Source organism: Molothrus aeneus, chromosome 8 (genome assembly GCF_037042795.1).
Source record: "Molothrus aeneus isolate 106 chromosome 8, BPBGC_Maene_1.0, whole genome shotgun sequence".
NCBI classification, from domain to species: domain Eukaryota; kingdom Metazoa; phylum Chordata; class Aves; order Passeriformes; family Icteridae; genus Molothrus; species Molothrus aeneus.
In genome coordinates, this window is record NC_089653.1 from 35,585,505 (window position 1) to 35,603,468 (window position 17,964).

At 57.4% G+C, this 17,964-nt stretch overlaps 1 protein-coding gene across 1 annotated transcript; it reads left to right on the forward strand.

The window, feature by feature from the left end:
- The first annotated feature begins 564 nt into the window (after positions 1-564).
- On the forward strand, positions 565-14,587 carry DPYSL4 (dihydropyrimidinase like 4). The gene is made up of 14 exons (XM_066554756.1): positions 565-647; positions 2,346-2,434; positions 2,702-2,886; positions 4,162-4,326; positions 5,701-5,762; positions 5,868-5,948; positions 7,409-7,477; positions 8,058-8,178; positions 8,817-8,973; positions 9,184-9,325; positions 10,290-10,460; positions 11,138-11,317; positions 13,032-13,191; positions 13,750-14,587. The coding sequence occupies exons 1-14, from the start codon at positions 609-611 to the stop codon at positions 13,839-13,841; spliced, it is 1,713 nt and encodes a 570-aa protein (XP_066410853.1). The 5' UTR covers positions 565-608; the 3' UTR covers positions 13,842-14,587.
- The last annotated feature ends 3,377 nt before the right edge of the window (positions 14,588-17,964 follow it).

A 17,964-nucleotide genomic window follows, 5' to 3' on the forward strand; every position in this document is an offset into this window, starting at 1 on the left:
ACCCGTCGGGGGGCACCGCCGCGACACCCACCCGGGACCGAGCCCCGACGCGGGACCGAGCCCCGACCCTGGTCCCGGCCCCGACCCCGGCCCCGACCCCGGCCCCGGCCCCGACTCCGGCCCCGCCGCGGCCGCGCTGCCCCCGAGAGCTCCGGCTGCGCTGCCCGACGGCTGCCCGCAGGTAACGGGACTGCGCCGGGACAGGGGCCGGGGTGCCTGGGCCAGCCGGCCTGGCCGAGACCGCGGCGGGAGGGCGAGCGGGGACCCGTCCGGCTGTCCCGTTCCTCCCCGTCCTGTCCCGTCCCGCCCCGTCCCGTCCGGTGCCGCGGAGCTGCCTCCGGGAGCGGGCGCTGGGCCCGTCCCCCCGGCGCGGGTTTGAGCAGGGCGCGGTGCGGGGGCGCCGAGCGGCCGCCTTTCCTCGGGGGGCACGGCTGTGAGCGCCCCGCCGCTGCCGGCCCCGCTCGGCCCCGCTCGGCCCCGCCGGACCGGCTCTGTCGGCGGCCGGGCGCGCGGCGGGGCGGGCGGGGGCGCGCACGCAGGCGGGGGCGCGCGGCGGCGGGCGCGGGCACGCGCGGCAGCCCCGCACACACGCGGCGGAGGCGGCGGCGATGTCGCAGCCGGGCAGGAGGAGCGGGAGCCGCGGCACGGTGAGGGCTCCGTCCCCGCGGGGCGAGGGCTGCGGGGCCGCGGGGCTGCGAGCCGGGCCGGACCGGGCCGGGGTCGCTCCGGCCGGCGGAGATGGAGCGGGGCGGGCGGTCTCGCACAGCCGGGGGCGCCTGCCCGCCCCGGGGTGAGCGCCCGGCGGGGCCGTTGCCGGCGGGGCCGTTGCCGGCGGGGCCGGTGCCGGCGGGGCCGGTGCCGCGGGCCCGAGCCCCTGCCCTGTCCGCCCCTCGCAGCCCGCCCGCTCCGCTCCGCTCCGCTCCGCTCCTTTGTTGCGCGGCCCGGCCGGAGCCCGGCGGTCCCGGCGCTTTGTCCCGGGGCCGCCCCGGGGGGACAAAGGCGGGCGGGCTCCGCAGCGGGGCTGCCCCGCCGTGCCCCGGCCCCCTGCGCCGCCGGAGCCGGAGACGTGCCCCGGGCACGCTCTCATCGCGGGATGGGCTCGGCAGCGTGAGAGCATCCCGAGCTCTGCCTCCCCCGTCAGCCCGGGGTCCCCCCGCGGCTCCCCCGGCGCCGGCCGCGCTGCGTGGGAGGGGATTCCCTCCTCCCGGCGCTTCCCGGCAGCGGCCGGGACAAATCCCTCGATTGCGATGCCTTGTGTTTTGTTTTTCCTCCTCTTGCTGGCTCGTGGCAGAACTCCCTTGGGAAGAGCCCGGTGGGTGCGGGAGCCAGGGACCAGCCCCGTTACTGGGATGCGGGAGCGGATCCTGGGCGTGGGGCGCTGCCACCGGGGTGGGCATGGGGTCAGGATGAGGATGAGGACAGAGTGAGGATGGGCATGGGGTCAGGATGAGGGTGAGGACGGGGTAAGGATGGGCATGGGGTAAGGATGGGGTGAAGATGGGCCTCCCAAGGGGAGGGGCCGTCAGGCTCTCCCATGGGGCAGCAACACTGAAGCTTCTTTTGATTGATGTTATGGGACAAGGGGAAACAAAAAAGACAATAAATCCTTGACTGTTAAAAAGAAAAGTAATGCAATTCTTTAGTTTTCCCTTTATATGCCAGTGATGCTCTTTTAAACAAGCCCCAAAATGTTTCTAGGCAGTTTTTCTCCAGACCCGGCTCTTTGTGGTGCAGCATCTCCAGGCTGTGCTGCCACGTGCTCAGGGGTCCCTCGGCTGGTTCTGTGCCCAGGCCGTGCTCTTTGTGTTGCCCATTTCAGCACTTGAAATAATTTTTCAAGCAACACCAGACAGCAGGAAAGGAATCCTCTGAAATTAGGCTGCAGCTCCTCATAGACATCAGTGCTGCTGCTTCCTAAATTTTCTAGTTAAAGATTCTGGGTGAAGATTCTGCAAATCTGAAAACTGTGCCAGTGTCTGGCTTTGAAGTGAGGCAAGTCCTCGAGGCTTTATCTGCCTCAGCCGAGACTGTGAAAACGGATGAATGGCAATAAATTACCAGGTTAATGAGATGCGCTGGAAGCCTGTAGCCGGAGCTGAGGCAGGAACACGGCTGGCTCAGCCCTCGGAGCTGGGGGTGCCCAGGGCTCAGCGATGCACCCCTGGCTCCTGCCACCCTTCAGAGAGCTGGGCTCCTCCAAATGACAATTTCCTATGGTTCCCCTTGAAAATGTGGTTGTAGAATAGTCTAGATAGTCACTGAACTTGAGTGATTGCAGGGAAAATACTAAACCTAGATTTACTTAAAGCTTGGAATGAGTAACTGTGGATTTTTTTTCCCATTAGGGTGACCACATTCTAATCAAAGGAGGAAAAATTGTCAACGATGATCAGTCATTTTATGCAGACATTTATGTGGAGGATGGCTTAATAAAGTAAGTTAAAAATTTATATTTGCTAATGTAATTTCTTAGAATGATACAGTGCCTTGGGATTTGAACAAGGTTCCTTCCCATAATTTTTTCTTTAGAAAAATAAAGGCAGCATTTGAGAGTAGTGTCAGGAAAGAGCTACACTGGTGTAGCTGCAGCTGGGAAGACTTGCAGAGTGCTGGCAGCCGGGGGAGGAGCAACAGAGGCTGTTTTGGCATCCTCACTTCAAAGCTGTTGCCAGCTAAGAGGAGATGTTGATTTCCTTTGCAGGCAGATCGGGGAGCACCTGATCGTTCCCGGCGGCACCAGGACCATCGATGCCCACGGGCAGCTGGTGATTCCGGGGGGCATCGACGTGCACACGCGGCTGCAGGCGCCCGCCATGGGCATGAGCTCCGCCGACGGCTTCTTCCAGGGCACCAGGGCAGCGCTGGCAGGAGGCACCACCATGATCAGTAAGGGGCTGCTGCTTTCCAGCAGACACACCAGGCCTGGGGTCGCTGCTGCGGGGATGTTTGTTTACATTCATAGCACAGAAATGTCTGTTGCTGCTGGACAGATCCAAGCCCCACAAAGCTAATTGAAGGTGCTTTGTACCGTGCAGAACCTCTTTCCCTTGCTGCACTTGGATATTAAAAATATCTGTCTGCTCCTGACTCACCTCATCAGAGAGCAAGACAGAAGAACACTTTAAACACCTTTTAATATGTTTTTAACAGCTCTGCAAGTGTGGGGCATTTTTGAGTTTCCCAGCTTTAAGCACAGGCTCCATTTCTGTCTTAATGTAAAGTAATTTTGCTCTCTGTTCTGTTCCTATTCCATTCCCAAGAACCACGGCAGTGTGTGACTGCAGGACCAGTCTCACCAGTCCTGGCACAGCTCCCCAGCAGAAGTAGAGCTGAGGGAAGTGATGGGCAATGGGTGCTGCCCATGGCAACTGCCCCAGGGCAGAATCCTCTGTGCTGTGCTGGCTGAGAAACATGCCAAGGCCATCCCTGGGGTTTGCCTGTTGCATGTGTATCACTTAGCCCTGGAGCTCTGTCCCCCCTGTCCCTCAGCAGCGCTGAGAGTGAGCTGGCACTGCCGTGCCCATCCCTGCAGCAGCAGCAGCAGCAGCTGTGGCGGGGGCACGGTGCCTGGCGTGTCCCTGTCTCTGTTCCTGTCCCTGTCCCTGACTCCCGTGTCCCCGCAGCAGCAGCAGCAGCAGCAGCAGCCATGTGGCCGGGGCACGGTGCCCGGTGTGTCCCTGTCCCTGTCCCTGACCCACGTGTCCCCACAGCAGCAGCAGCTGTGGCGGGGGCACGGTGCCTGGTGTGTCCCTGTCTCTGTTCCTGTCCCTGTCCCTGACTCCCGTGTCCCCGCAGCAGCAGCAGCAGCAGCAGCAGCTGCAGCAGCAGCAGCAGCCATGTGGCCGGGGCACGGTGCCCGGTGTGTCCCTGTCCCTGTCCCTGACCCACGTGTCCCCACAGCAGCAGCAGCTGTGGCTGGGGCGTGGTGCCCAGCGTGTCCCCGTCCCTGTCCCTGTCCCTGACCCACGTGTCCCCACAGCAGCAGCAGCTGTGGCTGGGGCGTGGTGCCCAGCGTGTCCCCGTCCCTGTCCCTGTCCTTGTTATGTCCCTGTCCCTGTCCCTGACCCCTGTGTCCCCGCAGCAGCAGCAGCAGCTGTGGCGGGGCATAGTGCCCAGCGTGTCCCTGTCCCTGTCCCTGTCCCTGACCCCGTGTCCCCACAGTTGACCACGTGTGCCCGGACGCGGGGAGCAGCCTCCTGGCCGCCTACGAGCAGTGGCGCAACCAGGCCGACAGCCAGGCCTGCTGTGACTATGGCCTGAGCATGGACATCCCGCGCTGGCACGAGAGCCTCAGGGAGGAGCTGGAGGCCCTGGTCAAGGACAAGGGTAAGGGCAGGGGGACCCTGCGGGGTCGGGGTTCGGGTTAGGTCGCTGCAGGGTCCCGGGGCGGCCGTGGCAGCCCTGCTGTCCCCGGCACCCAGCGCTGCAGGGACACGCGCGGGCGGCCGCGCTCCTGCCCGTGGAGCTGGCACCTCCCTGTCCTTGGCCAGCCAGGAGAGAGCTGTGGACAGGGACACGGGCACCAAGTTCCTGCCATAACATCCGGGTCTGTGCCCTCACCTTTGGGCAGTTGGCAGCCTGGTCATGGAAAGGGATTTTGGAAGCTGAAGGAGTTGGGCTGGACACCCTGATGTGGGCTGTCAGGTGTACAGAAAAAAAAACATTTAAAGATAAACCTCTGGGACAGGGCGTAGAAAAGGAAACTCAGCTTTAAGCATTCCATAGTGGTTCTGTTGTGCCTGTAACTCCTGTGCATCCCGAGGTATCCGTGGCACATGGCTGGCTGGAAAGCAGGAAAGTAGACCACGCAGCAGGGATTCATGCATTCATTAATACCTATTGCCGTGTTTGGAACTACACTTTCCTTCAGATATGCTAATGCAGAGCTAAATGTCTTCAGTGTAATTTGTAGTCTTGCAAGCAAGGGTTTAATTGGCCAATTACCGTAGAAATTCGCAGTGAATTTCCTATTAAAATGCAGAGTGGCTGAGGTAATGGAGCTGTTCCTTGGAACACATATGAAATACAGCTGTAATTTGATCATGTTTGGTATTGCTTATTGCCTCTATCCATACAAAATACAGCAGCAATTCATAGAATTGTGGAATGGTTTGGATTGGAAAGGACCTGATCCCATTCCCTGCCATGGCAGGGACACCTCCCACTGTCCCAGGGGCTCCCAGCCCCAGTGTCCAGCCTGGCCTTGGGCACTGCCAGGGATCCAGGGGCAGCCCCAGCTGCTCTGGGCACCTGTGCCAGGGCTGCCCACCCTGCCAGGGAACAATTCCCAATATCCCATCCAGCCCTGCCCTCTGGCACTGGGAGCCATTCCCTGTATCCTGTCCCTCCATGCCTTGTCCCAAATTTGAGAATAAGCCATAGACTGAAGCCACCACTGGAGGGAAATCAGCCTGGGAGTGAGGCAGCTGAGTGTGCATTTGGAGCAGTCACAGAGGGTACCTAACTCCAAAAAGGTGTTTCTTTTTTCATTCAGGTGCACCATGAAGTAGGGGTTTATTGTCTTTCACAACTCCTGAGCTTTGGGGTCAGTGGGGACATTTCCCACATCAGCCCTTGGCTTTGCTTTGCTTCCAGTGTAACCCTCTCCAGAACAACCCCCTGGTCCGACCACCCCTGCCCAGCCCACACCAGGGCAGTGACAAAGGGACAAAGCCACACGTGTCATTTTCTTTTTTCAAGGTGTGAACTCCTTCCTGGTGTTCATGGCTTACAAGGACAAGCTGCAGTGCACCGATGGCCAGGTAGGACACGGGAACGCAGGGAAAGGCAGGGCCTCGCTCCGAGCCCGGTGGGAGCTGGCAGGGCTGAGGGGGCAGGGCTGAGGGGGCACCCCTGTGTCTCGGCAGATGTACGAGATCTTCTGCGCCCTCCGGGACCTGGGGGCCATCGCCCAGGTGCACGCGGAGAACGGAGACATCATCGAGGAGGTACCGTGGCTGTGCCCACTGGGACCCGGGGCTGAGCAGGGCCCTGGGGGGGAACCCCAGCCCCTTCCCCTGCCCCTGCCCCTGCCCCTGTCCCTGCCCTGGGAGTTGGAGCCCCAAAGCCTTGGAGGGAAAGGGACCCTCTGTAGCAGCAGGTACAGGAGCAACAGGGTGTTCCATGGAATCATCAGTGTCCTCATGGATCATGTGGGTGCTTGGGTTCCCAAAAAGCACTTTGGGGGTTCCTAAAGGATGACTGGCTGCCTTAAGTGATGCTTTATCCCTTATCTGTTGTGTTTAGGAGTTGGATTACTTGAAAATATCAGGAGGTTTGAGGCTTTTGCAGTAATGTCTGTGACATGGGCAGTATTTAAGTCCACCATCAGCACCTGAGAATTCCTTGGTGTTGCAGCCTCTGCTCGTGGGCCTTATTTTTGCTTTTTACCTTAGAAAAGCCAGTTTTGGCTCCAGCTTGGGTCAGATACACAAGGTGGAGTTAGACTGGCAGTTCCTTAGGCTCATGGTCATGCCAGCGTTCCGTCTGGTGTGGGAGGAAGGCTGAACTGAAAGCCAGATCCAATCCTTCAAATGGGTTTATTTGAACAAACAGGGTAAAGGCTAATTCCCACCTCCTGGGATTTTATCTGGAAACCTGTTCCTCAGCTGGCTCTGGAGCCAGGCAGCTCATAGCTGCAGCAGTGTTTCTGTCAGCTGCCAGCATGGTAACACTTGAGCCCTGGGGACAAACTTGGAGGAGATCTGTGACAAGAATACAGACAAATAGGCATGCTCTAAGAGCAGGGGCCTCTAAAGGACGCTGTGGGATATGCTCCATGGAGTGGGATTACATCCTTGCCTTAGTGCCAGCTGCCTGGGAGGCTGCATGGTACAGAGCAGCAGAGGGACAGGGTGAGCTGTGTGCTGGACATCTCCATTCAGATGCCACAGGAGTGACCTGGGACATCCCAGAGCTCATCTCAGCATCTGTCACTGCGGGTTCCCTTTCCTCCGTGCCGCTTGGTGAGGTGCAAAGGGACAGGAACCTTCGGGAGAGGTGGCACTTGCTGCACCCCAATGACAGCCTCACATCCCCGTGCCCATCCCTGCCTCCTGCAGGGGCTCCTGAGCAGCTCCAGCAGGCTCAGGTGCTGGGATCCCTCTCCCTTTGCTGTGGCTGGGGCAGCCTGGGGCAGCCTGGGTGTCAGTCCCCTCCTCCAGAACCGTGGGTCTGAGGGGTGAGGGGGTCCAGAGGTGCTGCTGGGGCACAGCAGCTCCCATGCAGGAGCATTTCTGCAGCTCAGGACAGGTCTCTGGAAGGTGGCCCTGGGGAGTGGGATGTCCCCGGGGAGTGTCCCATGTCCCACCTGCCCTCAGGTGGCTCTGGCCAGGGTGTGCTGTGTCCCATGGTGCTCCAGGGGGCTGTGCCCATCACTGACTGCTCTCTCCTTCCTCCTCGCCCCCAGGAGCAGAAGAGGCTGCTGGAGCTGGGGATTACAGGCCCGGAGGGGCACGTCCTCAGCCGCCCCGAGGAGGTAACGCCACCAGCCCTGGCTCCAAGCTCCAGCCCCACCGTGCAGAGGGGCTGGGACCCCTGTGTCGTGGGACCCCTGTGTCATGGGACCCCTGTGTCGTGGGACCCCTGTGTCATGGGACACCTGTGTCGTGGGACCCCTGTGTCATGGGACCCCTGTGTCGTGGGACCCCTGTGTCATGGGACCCCTGTGTCGTGGGACCCCTGTGTCATGGGACACCTGTGTCGTGGGACCCCTGTGTCGTGGGACCCCTGTGTCATGGGACACCTGTGTCATGGGACCCCTGTATCATGGGACACCTGTGTTATGGGACACCTGTGTCATGAGACCCCTGTGTCATGAGACCCCTGTGTCATGGGACCCCTGTGTTGTGGGACCCCTGTGTCATGGGACACCTGTGTCATGGGACCCCTGTGTCGTGGGACCCCTGTGTCGTGGGACACCTGTGTCATGGGACCCCTGTGTCGTGGGACCCCTGTGTCGTGGGACACCTGTGTCATGGGACCCCTGTGTCGTGGGACACCTGTGTCGTGGGAGACCTGTGTCATGGGACCCCTGTGTCGTGTTCTTGTGCCCGCAGGTGGAGGCAGAGGCTGTGTTCCGTGCCATCACCATCGCCAGGCAGGCCAACTGCCCCCTCTATGTCACCAAGGTCATGAGCAGGGGGGCTGCAGATGTCCTGGCTCAAGCCAAGAGGAAAGGTAACACTGGCCTGCACAGGCAATCACTGAACCTCTGAATCCAGCCAGGAATCTCATTCTGACTGTGAGGTCTGAGAAGTCCTCATCTCCTGAGCTCCCCCACACTGAGGGCGCTGAGGCTCGTGCTGGTTTCCATGGCAGGCTGTGCCAGAGCTAATTGCTTGGAGCTGGGAGGATTGGATGTGTTGGAAGCTGTGACACTTCCGTCTAGGCAGACACAGCTGAGAAACGGGGAATAATCCACTTGTCATCGTTTGGTGTGAACTGAATGAAAAACAGATGTGGAGCAAGCTCCAAATTGTGGCTGGGGGTGGAGTGGGAAGGGCTGGGATCAGTCCTGTGGGGAGCAGGGTGGAAGGGGGAGCACAGTCACCGCTTCCCCCGGCCCGGTGGCTGCCAGACAGAGTCAGGTTTGGTTTAAAGGAAGGCATGACAGCTTGTAGGAATGTGTGCCTGGTGTAAGGAGGGGACAGACAGATCCAGAACTTGCTTTGACAGCATCTCCCAGTCACCTGAGATAATGTGAAGGGTTAGCGAGGCCCTGAAGTGCTGGCAGTGCTGAAGGAGTGGAGCTGCGTGTGTGGTTCTGGCAGGGCCGCGGGTGTGCCGTGCTGCCCTGACAGCCCCTCGCTCTGCAGGTGCCGTGGTGTACGGGGAGCCCATCACGGCCAGCCTGGGCACGGATGGCTCCCACTACTGGAGCAAAAACTGGGCCAAAGCCGCCGCCTTGGTCACGTCCCCGCCCGTCAGCCCCGACCCCAGCACGCCCGATCACCTCAGCACTCTGCTCTCCAGGTGGGTCCCGTGGCACACCTGGGCACACCTGCCCTGCCCTGTCTGCATCCTGCCCGTGCCCACCCGATGCCATTTACAGCACCGGCATCGCTGTGGGGCCCAAGCCCATGAGCCTCTGGGCCCCGTGGTCTGCCCAGCAAGGGGGGCTTTGCCAGCCTGGGGGGGCCATCAGTGCCCCCCTCCCTGAGCCCTGCCCTGTCCTCTCCCCAGCGGAGACCTGCAGGTCACGGGCAGTGCCCACTGCACCTTCACCACTGCGCAGAAGGCCGTGGGCAAGGACAACTTCACCCTGATCCCCGAGGGCACCAACGGCGTCGAGGAGAGGATGGCCATCGTCTGGGAGAAGTGCGTGGTAGGTGCTGCAGGGAGCTGAGCCTGGGCTCCTGGCTGTCACAGTCTCCTTAATGCAGACAAGGCACAGCAGTGACACTGTCTAGACACTGCTGCAGCTTCAGAGAGCTGCTGACGACAGACTGAGACACACAAATGCCTGCACGGTGTCTTTGAAGGCTGCCGTGCAGGGACCACCCTCTGCTCTGCTCAGTCACCAGGGAGTCTCTGCAGCGCTTTCTCCTGAGGGTGATGGGGTGCTCCTGTCCCCTGGTGCTCACAGAGGGCTGGGGAGGTGGATGGGGAGAGGATGTCTCTCCTGTGGGAGGTGACTGTGGCCGTGCTTCAGGCTGCCAGGTGACCCCAGCAGGCTCCTGTCACCCCTGTGTGCCTGGCAGCAAGGCTGTGATCCAAGGCTGGCATCAGTCCGTGTCCCTGCACCCCAGTGCACATCTGCCTGCCAGCAGCATCCCTGGGGAGCTCTATCCTGCATCCCACAGAGCAGATGTCCCTGTGCAGACTACAGGAGCTTGGGAGCCAAGCCACCCTGAAACCTCTCTTAGATGGGCTTTGTTCAAAGAGAAATAGAACTTTTCTTAAGATGACGGATGAAGATGGTAAAGAAACAGCACTGGTTGGGTTCACTTCCAGTCTTTCTTCACTGGGCTGTCCTCAACCCTCTTCAGTGATCCTGAGATGCCTGTGCAGGAGCTGGAGCCAACCAGTGAAGGTCTTGTTTTTCAGAGACCTCAGCCTTTGGAGTCCAAGGAAAATAAAACCTGTCTCTCATATCCTTTATGCCACAGGGACAAGGCTCATCCTCACATCCCCCTCCCCTGTAACACAGCCCTGTGGCAGAGCAGACCCTCACCTGCATGGGCACAGGGCTGGGGGCAGTGGCTCCTGCCAGGGGACAGCCCATGCCCAGCCATGGGGAGGGACCTGCCCACAACCCTTGTCCACCTGGAATGTTTCCTGCTCCCCAGGTCCCCGGGAAGATGGATGAGAATGATTTTGTGGCAGTGACCAGCACCAATGCTGCCAAGATCTTCAACTGCTACCCCAGGAAGGGGCGCGTGGCTGTGGGTGCTGATGCAGACCTGGTGCTCTGGAACCCCAAGGCTACGAAAATCATCTCTGCAAAAACCCACCACTCGGTAAAATACATTTTAAATCATTTTCTAGGGCTGGTCTTACAGTCAGAAGAGATCTGGAAGGCAATGCATGGCTTTAGTTAGATCAGATTATTCAGCACGGGAGGAGTTGTCTGTGTGGGTAAACTGATGAAGGACCTAGCATTTGATTCTAAAAATAGTAGGAAAATATCCTTTTATTGCTGTAAAGGGTGGGATTGGTACTGAGTGAGCACTCCAAGACAGCTGACATCTGGTAAGGAAATCTTAAGGTCCGTGTATTTGCTGTTGACTAGAAAAATGTCAGTGCTGAACTGAAGTATTGAACTATTGCTGAACTGCATTGTGTATTAGTTGCAGTTTAATATGGTTTAAACTATTGCTATAGTTTAATATATAATGGTATTAATCTTAATATAATACAAAATTTAAATATTCCATAAATAATATATAAAGAATATAATAATATAAATATATTTTATTAAAAAGTATTAAACTATTGCTGTAGTTTAATATGATTGGTTTTAAGGTTTATTTTCTCCCTTCCAGTTTGCTTCCCATTGGAATCTTGTTATTTGAAGTACGGGGGGTTGGTTAGTTCTGACTGATGGTGCACGAGGAGCAGTGCCCAAAAATGGGGGGCATTGTTCGCCTCCTCTTAAATCCTGCAGGCACTGAGTATCAGGGTTTGCTTTTTCCAGAATGTGGAGTACAACATATTTGAAGGCACTGAGTGCCACGGGGTCCCAACCTTGGTCATAAGTCAGGGAAGAGTTGTCCTTGAAGATGGAAATCTGTGTGTCACCCAGGGCTCAGGTCGCTTCATCCCTAGGAAGACATTCCCTGACTTCGTTTATAAAAGGATAAAGGCAAGAAACAGGGTAAGGAGAGTTTTATTTGCCATAATCCCTTGTTTTGATCACAATCTCTCAGCTGTAGTGTATTGGAGCTGCTGTGCTGGCAGACCTGCAACAGCAGCAGGAATATTATCAATGCTATTTCTTTCTGTGTGTTTTCGTGTAGCTGCCTGGCTCCTCAGTCAAGAATTCTTAGTATTAGAGCTAATAATGACAGTTTTATTAGCCTATTACACTGTTACAAAGCAAAGATATGACTTCTTTGTAATGATGTAGAGGGAGGAATTCCTCTCTTACCTGTGCTAGAGAAGTTTCTGTTGCTGTATTCCCAGTGTCTGCTCTGCAGCCTTTGGAGGGTAAGGGCCTGTAGGTACTGGAATATAGTAAGATAAATCCTCCCCTGTGCTGGCACAGCTGTTTAAAGAGACACAAAGACATGCAAATATGTAAAGAGCTTCTTAACAGCTTTGTCCTCCTTCCCTTTTCTGTGTGCTGTTGCAGACACTGTAATTCTGCATCCTGCACAAAGGCAGAGCAGGAATCAGTGACCCACATTAACTGCAGAGGCAGGAGCCCTGGCTCTGGTGTTCCTCAGGGTGTCTGGGGTGCCTGGGGGGCAGGATGGGGATGTGCCAGCTCCCTGCACGGTGGGGATGGGACCCAGAGAAGGTGCAGATGCCCCATCCCTGGAGGTGTCCAAGGCCAGGTTGAAAGTCATTTGAAGACCATCATTCTCCCAGCTCTGCCACGGCCACCACTGCCCCATGTCCCCAGGTGCCACATCCACACTGGTTTTGAAATCCCTCCAGGGATGGGGACTCCAGCGCAGCCCCGGGCCCCTGTGCCAGGGCCAGGCAGCTGTGCCAGGGCTGGGCAGCCCTTTCCATGGAGGAATGTTCCTGTACCCAGCCCGAATCTCCCCTGGCACAGCTGGAGGCCGCTGCCTCAGAGTTAAACCCTCTTAATTTCTGCTAAAGTCCGCAGGCCATTACCCTGCATCCCCTAAATGCAACTCAGGTGCTTTAATTAGCTGACCCTACTAGAAAGTAATATAAAGGAAGTATGGAGGGTTTTGATTCCTCTAGTGTAGGTTCGATTCCTGCTTTTTCTAAGTGCTAGGAAATGAGAGGGCTCCATGTTCACTTTACCACAGTGACCCTTAGTGTTCAGGCACATTTCCAGTAGGGCCTCAGGTGAGGAGGGAGGCCCGTGTAGCAGATTGGCGTGCTGCTATGTCAGAGGCACAGGGCCAGTGTGAGCGGCAGGAAGGTTTCTCATCGTAGGTGTATCAACTGGTCATACCGGAATCATGGGTAAGAGGTGTGGATTCGTAGGAATCCTGCTGATAAGAGCAGGACTTTTGTGGCTAGTACGACAGGGAATAGTTCTTGAGGGGGTTGAAGAGGCTTGGGTTGAAGAACAGGATAGTAGTCAGCGTATTCATGAGTATGATGTTGCCGTATTCAGCTAAAAAGAAGAGTGTGAAAGGCCCTGCTGCATACTCTACATTGAATCTGGATACTAGTTCGGATTCTCCTTCTGTTAGGTCGAAAGGGGCACGGTTGGTCTCAGCGAGCATAGACATGTATCATGTTATAGCAAGGGGCCAGCAGGAGAAAATGAGGTATAGAGGCTCTTGGGTGATTGCGAGGGCTGAGGGTGTAGTTCCCGCTGAGGAGGACAGTGGAGAGGAGGATGATCGCTAGGGTGACCGTGGCTGACCCTGTTGTCCCTGCAGCTGGCCGAGGTGCACGGCGTGCCCCGGGGGATGTACGACGGGCCGGTGCACGAGGTGCCGGCCAGCGTCAAGGCCGCGGCCCCGCGCGTCGCACCCTGCGCCGGCAAAGCCGCGGCGCCGCCCGTGCGCAACCTGCACCAGTCCGGCTTCAGCCTGTCCGGTACGTGGGGCCAGGGGAGGGCCTGGGCGGGGGCACTGCCAGCTGGGCTCAGCCACAGGAACTTCAGCGGTGTCCTGTGGCTGCAGCCAAGGCACCGCGTGCAGCACAGAAAGCGCTGGAGTGCTCCACAGTATTTATGTCAATGCACAAAGCCTGGTGGGGGCTCTGTTCCCAGGAGCCAGAGCAGGCAGTGATTCAGCATCATTTGGGCTGCAGAAAGCAGCTGTCGGGAATTTGGAAAGCCAATGCTCTGCCCTAAAACCACTTCCATAATGGTTTTTACCTGGTTGGATCACATGGGTCCCATATTGCTTGATAAATGCTACCAGTCCCCACATTTTGTTATATACAGAATTTATTTCTAGGAAAGCCACTTTTAAATCTTCCAGAAACAAACAATGAAAAATTAAGTTCAGGCAAATACAGCCATTCCAAACGGTGCCATGCTCATAGAGTGGCCACAATGGCATATAATGAAAGTATTAGTATTTCCTGAGGAAACGTTTTGTGCTTGTGGCATTTCAGCAGTGGGACTGCCCCTCTCTCTGCTCTCCGCAGGGTCCCAGGCCGATGACCACATTGCCCGGCGCACGGCGCAGAAGATCATGGCCCCGCCGGGCGGCAGGTCCAACATCACCTCTCTGTCCTGACGCCGTCCCCGCGCCGGTCCCGCCGGCTCCAGCCAGGACGGGGCCCGGGGGCTGCTCCCGAGCTCGCCGGCTGCGCCAGCCCTTCCCTCGTAGGTAGAAATAGAGCGATCCCCGAGGTAGCGCTCCCCGTTGGGTCCTCTGTGCGTGTTCCCTCGCTAGCTGCTAGGAAAGCCCTTCCCTCCCTGTGCATGCGGCACCGCCCGGCCCCAGGGCTGCGGGCCCGCGTGGGCATGAAGGCACATCCCGGCTGGATCACGCTCCTTCCCAGCAGCAGCCGCTGCCCGCTCTCATCCAAGGACTTACAACAGACGAGCACTGCCGTGGTTTCCAGCCAGAGCCACCCCCAGCCCGTGTGTCCCTCGGTGGCCACAGCTCAGGGGTGAGTGCAGCCCTGTGCCCTGGGGCAGAGTGGTGCTGGCCCTCCAGGACCTGGCCATGCCGTGGGCTGATGTCCTTCTGTCAGCCTTGTTTTTTAAAGATCATTTATACGGTTTTTCAAGAACTGAGTGTGAGTCTAATACGCAATACTGGGGCTCATTTGGAGGCCAGGTGCATGCAACACACTTTTTTATAAAGATTATTCTAGCCCAGGTATTATATTTAAAGGTGTACACAGAGTGAACCTCTGGCTGCAGAGCCATGCATGTACCTCCAGGAGTGGCTTTCCGTTCCTGTCTGCTCCTTGCTTGGAATAAACTTGGTTGGCAACCACGAAATGGTGGAAGTGGTTGATCCACCCGAGTCCATTTTGTTGTTTTCTTCCTTTGAGTTTTTCTGGGTGAGGCTGGGACCATCCCATCGTGACTTGCAGGTGACTGTGCTCCCTTGGAGGGGGAGAGGCTGGTGATGGTATTTTGGGCAGAGTCCCTCCCTTCTCCTCAGCCGTGCTCCCTTGGTTTGCCTCCTGCCCCGTGGTTTGCAGATGAACCCACAGCTCCAGGAGAGGGGCCTGGCTTCCCCTCGGCCCACGCCGGTTCCGGTGCTGGTGAGATGCCATGGCCTGTCCATGAGACACTGATTTCCCTGGCACTGCCAGGCTTGGCTCTCCTGCTCTGTCTGAGCTAGGCACGAGAAACAGAGCAGGGTGCACAAGCAGGGATCTGATTTGTGGGTGGGGGCTGGAATCACACATAGAGCAGCTCCAGATACATGAATCCATGAATTAGGAATGAACCCACAAATATAAACCAGGGAGGGATTTATTTTTTTGCTGGGGGTTTTTTGATTATCTGATATGACCTACATTTCACAGCTTAATGCTGCAGTAATTTCTGTGTTAAGCACATGGGAATGTATTTGTTTGGATGTTTTATATTTAATTTTAAATTTAATTTAATTTATTTAATTTGTTGATTTTCTTATTTTCGCTGAAAATTGCACCAAGGCAATTAACATCTAGTGGAAGGTGTTCCTGCCATGGCAGGGGGGGTGGAATGAGATGAGCTTTAAGGTCCCTTCCAGCCCAAACTATCTATGATTCTATGATCTCTTTTCATCCTGAATAGAGCTTAAATTACAGCAGTGGGAAGTCCATAAGGCATGGGAAAGATAGAAGTCACAGTCTGATGGCAGTGACCTCCCCACCACCCCAACGTCCATGGGGTGACAGGGACGCCCCAGTACCCCAAGCTTGTGAACACTTGGCAAAGGAAGTTGTGAGGTCCCTGTGCTGCAAATGTCCCTTTTCCCACAGTTGGCCTGGTTTGTGCCAGTGAGGACCCAGCAGAGCCACCGTTCCCTGTCCCACATCACCCAGTTTAGGTCCCTCCACCCTCTGTGGCAGCCCAAGGCTTAGGCCCTGCCAGCCGTTCCCTCAGGGAGGGTGGGTTTGCATTTATTCCCTCTGTCAGGGAGCTGTCAGAGCCAGCACAGCTGCCCCAGGCTCCTCCCAGGGCAGGAGCAGAGCCAGCAGCATCTCTGCAGCTCTCCGGTGCCAGGAGAGGCTGGGCCGGCAGGAACCCCCCCGTGGCACCCACACCGTGTCTGGCCCTAATTCCTTTGGACAGCTTTCCTGCAGGCTCTGGGTCAGGGACACCGCGGAGACGCGCCGTGCCCTTGACTGGCAGCACAGCCCTGGCTCTGCGGAGTCCCCAGCTTGTGCCTGCTGTGGGGAGGGAGCCCCAGTTCCCTGAGGACAGCAGTGCTCCTTAGGGATAGACCCCCAATTCCCTGAGAACAGCAGTGTTCCTCAGGGATGGACCCCAATTCCCTCAGGACAGCAGTGCTCCTCAGGGATAGACCCCTCAATTCCCTCAGGACAGCAGTGCTCCTTAGGGATAGACCCCCAATTCCCTGAGAACAGCAGTGTTCCTCAGGGACGGACCCCAATTCCCTGACAACAGCAGTGCTCCTCAGGGATAGACCCCAGTTTCCTGAGGACAGCAGTGCTCCTCAGGGATGGACCCCAATTCCCTCAGGACAGCAGTGCTCCTTAGGGATAGACCCCCAATTCCCTGAGGACAGCAGTGCTCCTCAGGGATGGACCCCAGTTCCCTGAAGGACAGCAGTGCTCCTCAGGGATGGACCCCAATTCTTCAGGACAGCAGTGCTCCTTGGGGATAGACCCCTCAATTCCCTCAGGACAGCAGTGCTCCTCAGGGATGGACCCCAGTTCCCTGAAGGACAGCAGTGCTCCTCAGGGATGGACCCCAATTCTTCAGGACAGCAGTGCTCCTTGGGGATAGACCCCTCAATTCCCTCAGGACAGCAGTGCTCCTCAGGGACGGACCCCAATTCCCTCAGGACAGCAGTGCTCCTCAGGGATTGACCCCAATACCCTCAGGACAGCAGTGCTCCTCAGGAATGGACCCCAATTCCTCAGGACAGCAGTGCTCCTCAGGGACGGACCCCAATTCCCTCAGGACAGCAGTGTTCCTCAGGAATGGACCCCAATTCCCTGAGAACAGCAGTGTTCCTCAGGGATGGACCCCAATTCCCTCAGAACAGCAGTGTTCCTTAGGGATAGACCCCCAATTCCCTGAGAACAGCAGTGTTCCTCAGGAATGGACCCCAATTCCCTCAGGACAGCAGTGCTCCTTGGGGATAGACCCCCCAATTCCCTCAGGACAGCAGTGCTCCTCAGGGACGGACCCCAATTCCCTGAGAACAGCAGTGTTCCTCAGGGATGGACCCCAATTCCCTCAGAACAGCAGTGCTCCTTGGGGATAGACCCCCAATTCCCTGAGAACAGCAGTGCTCCTCAGGGATAGACCCCAGTTCCCTCAGGACAGCAGTGCTCCTTGGGGATAGACCCCCAATTCCCTGAGAACAGCAGTGTTCCTCAGGGATGGACCCCAATTCCCTCAGGACAGCAGTGCTCCTTGGGGATAGACCCCTCAATTCCCTCAGGACAGCAGTGCTCCTTAGGGATAGACCCCCAATTCCCTGAGAACAGCAGTGTTCCTCAGGGATGGACCCCAATTCCCTCAGGACAGCAGTGCTCCTCAGGGATGGACCCCAGTTCCCTGAAGGACAGTGCTCCTTAGGGAACAAACGAGCTGGCAGGCAGGCACTGAACTATCCCCATGCTTATCCCTGGCTTTCCATGCTCACTGTGTCTTTTTTGTTTGTTTTTATTTTGCATGGCCTCCCACTGCCACAGGACAGAGTCAGGCCCTGGCACAGGTGCCCAGAGCAGCTGTGGCACCCCTGGATCCCTGGCAGTGTCCAAAGCCAGGCTGGTCACTTGCTCCAGCCTGGCCTTGGAGCACCCTGGGACACTGGAAGGTGTCCCTGCCCATGGCAGGGTGGAACAAGCTTTAAGGTCCCTTCTCATGCAGACCACTCTGGGATTCTGTGGTTCTGTGATTTCCCTCACATCCAGCACCTTGATCAGCAGCAGGACCAATTGCAGCAGGTAAGAAAGACAAAGCTGGTTGATGAGGGTCGTTGGTCCCCGGCAAATTCCAGGGGCCACAGTTTAGGGTTTAGGCACAGTGGTGATGGCACAGGGCTGGCAGACACTGAGCTCTCCTGGCTGCTGTGGGTGTTTCAGTCCCTCAGCTTCCCCTGCCCTGGATTTCAGGGGTTTTTTGGTTTTTTTTTTTTCAGATTTCCCTGTGTGTGTGAAACTGCCCTCCCTCTGTGACCCTCACCTTTCCCCCTGCAGTGCACAGCCCAGCTC